The sequence below is a fragment of the Varroa jacobsoni genome, unplaced genomic scaffold (assembly GCF_002532875.2).
Source record: "Varroa jacobsoni isolate VJ856 unplaced genomic scaffold, vjacob_1.0 scaffold_73, whole genome shotgun sequence".
Taxonomy (NCBI): Eukaryota; Metazoa; Arthropoda; class Arachnida; order Mesostigmata; family Varroidae; genus Varroa; species Varroa jacobsoni.
In genome coordinates, this window is record NW_019212975.1 from 29,528 (window position 1) to 32,255 (window position 2,728).

The 2,728-nt window shown below is 41.9% G+C and overlaps 1 protein-coding gene across 2 annotated transcripts in view; it reads right to left on the bottom strand.

The window, feature by feature from the left end:
• Window positions 1-587: 587 nt before the first annotated feature.
• The window catches only part of LOC111262565 (AMP deaminase 2), an 8,821-nt gene continuing 6,680 nt past the window's right edge, over window positions 588-2,728 (bottom strand). For both annotated transcript variants that reach the window (XM_022836895.2, XM_022836909.2), the window contains 4 exons: window positions 2,451-2,672; window positions 2,047-2,256; window positions 1,559-1,731; window positions 588-1,133 (listed from right to left, as the gene is read on the bottom strand). In XM_022836895.2, coding sequence (XP_022692630.1) covers window positions 1,061-1,133; window positions 1,559-1,731; window positions 2,047-2,256; window positions 2,451-2,672 — 678 coding nt within the window. In that variant the 3' untranslated portion in view covers window positions 588-1,060. The remainder of the gene's footprint in view (window positions 1,134-1,558; window positions 1,732-2,046; window positions 2,257-2,450; window positions 2,673-2,728) is intronic.

Below are 2,728 nucleotides of genomic sequence, written 5' to 3' on the forward strand. Positions count from 1 at the left end.
AATTTTATATATATATATATACATAAAAAAAAAATGCCTCCACGGTGTGAAGTTGAGGTCGGCTGCAAGCTTTCACGTGGGTCGTGAAGAAAGGTAGGAAACAGGAAAAAAGTCCATTGGTGGACGAGGTAAAGATCTCACAAAAAACGATAAATTCAATAAACAAACGTCTGGTAGAAGTTGAGACCGCGCACCTTACCGCTCCTGAAATAGTTACACCAAAAAGACTTCAGAATACTCAAGTTATGGGGCGAGAGCCAGCCAATCATGGTAAAAGGAGTTTGAATAATTAAAGTTTGGTGGACAAGATCTGACCCGATTACCATAGGAACTTCTTATTATACCTTAAAATAGTGAGATTTACTCTCACAGTATATTTAACCCAATCAAAGTTAGGACAGCACCATAAAGCCACATTTTTTTTCGTTGAATTTGTTCAATACTCTCCATTTAGGTTAGTTCAAGGCTAGATAGAGGATCTGGTACATGACACACGAGTTGACATCTATTATAACTTCAACACATGTTCATCTCAATCCGCGAAAACATTCGACTGCGACAACCGATAAGAAGAATGTGCCAAAGTCTCCAGTCTGATCCAAGCATATTTATTAACAGCTTATTTAATACCTCCGTGTTATCAGCTACTACTGCACTACACGCACGTACTCACTGAGCAATATATGTAGAATATATTTATCGCTTCACTCCAGCTATTTACAGTTTATCTAATGTGTTTTTTTACGTGTGTTCATAGTGCGTCTTGTGCTTCTGCAATCATTTGCTGTATCTCAAGAGGAACGAAGTTGCTTTTCGAAGGAAACGTCATCGCTACTTATGCTATAGCATGCATAAGAAAGGGTCCTTTTTTCGCGGTAAACATCAGCGTCAATCCATCGCGGGCCAAATGACGCCAGTGGAGACCAACCAATAAGATTATATGGAACACATAGCGGCTTATGAAGTAACACCGACGAGGTATGTATGTGTAACGGCGTGGACTGTCAAAAAAGTCCCGCGCAAAAGGAAACGGATGTTGCACAGGCCAGATACGAGATTGTCATGAAGTTGATTTTGATCTCTTATCGAGTATTGACGCTAGCATTTCTAACTCAGCAACGAGCGTCTCGAACCTGAAACAAAACGAGGCCTGTTACGGTACAAGTTTCGTCCGTTCCATACAACATACCCAATGACTCCTATTGCGCATTCGTGCTGTCAATGTTAACGGTAGAGTTTAGGTCATCTACCCTATTTTTTTCCAGCCTAAAGCTTAGCGGTCGTAAGTAAATCTATGGCATGATAATACCTGTTCGATAATTTGTTCTAAAGATACGTACTCGTTCCAGTATAGTATAGTATAGTATACCTTGCTATTAAGATCGATGTCACCTTCAAACGCAAAATTCTTTCCTCCTGCAATGTTTCAGCCGGCTAACATGAGCATAACAAAACAGACGTGTCTACCAATACGATGACCTAATGCTATACATGGTTTTTGCTTGCGGTTTCAACTGATCATTAATTTTCAAACGATGTCTAATTATCCTTGTCTTACCGGTAGGCAACTCGAATATCTGGTACATTGGTCTTTCGAACATCGTTGCCTTCGACACCTTCCTTCTCATAGCCAGAACCAAGCCAATTCTTCTTCACCGAAACCGGAAAACCGCTCATCAGCACGCTGTTTCGCGCCAGCTCGCACATGTCCACACCGTTTAATTTCCAAACCTGTTTAATTTCAATTTGCTCACTACAGTATTCGGCAACAGTTTCGTTTTAGCTAATCTCCTCCTCAACTTCATTGAAGTTGAGGAGGAGATTAGGAGAAGACGGTCAAACTAGCCCAGGACTTGACTGCTCTGTAGGTTCGTTCGCTTCGTACGTTTACCAACGTGCCGCTAACTTCTACATGGATTAACTTATTCTATAAACCCGTTTTCAATTGGCGGAAGTATAGTTGCTTGATCGTACCAAATCGTCTATAGTGCGTAGCTAACTGCCATAATATGTAAGTTTTAGTTGAACTGGCTCCATCGTACATACTTGTGCAGCAATAGAGTATTCCTCCATGAGTGGTTCCCGGGTGAAGTGGAACTGAAGTGGATCATCCGTCGATAGCGAAACACATAATCCACGACTCAAGTATTCGATAAGGGGATTTCGATGATAATTTAAAAAGAGTGAATTGTTCGATAACGGAGACATGGCGATACCTATCTGCGCCAAATAGAATAGATACTGTAGCACAGGCACCTGTAATATGCAGGACGACAAACATTTCGTCATTATGGGCTGGCTGGCTGGCTGGCTGCGCTCCCTACTAAGCGGTACAGCCACCATTGCTATGCACCAGATCATTCAGCAAAACCAAGAGATTATTTACTGTCTAATATAATCACAGCTATGTGTAGTTCACTGTAAGCGCTCCTCGTAAGAAGATGTTTCACCTTTCGAAGAAGTAAGCCATGGTTAATGCTTTCTGTGAGCAGGAAGCCTGCAACGAGGTGTTGTATAGGCCCAGCTTCGCCACAGTGAGGGCGCAATGTGAAAATGTTTAGCCCGCGAGATTTTCGAAACTGGTTCAGAACGGTCAGATTCGCGTACAAATAGTACATGTAGTAAACATAGGGCGGATTGTCATCGCCGGTCCACAACGACGGCACCGGTACCTGTGGCGCTCATTCAAACATTGTATTATAAATAGGTACATCATTTGCGTGAAATA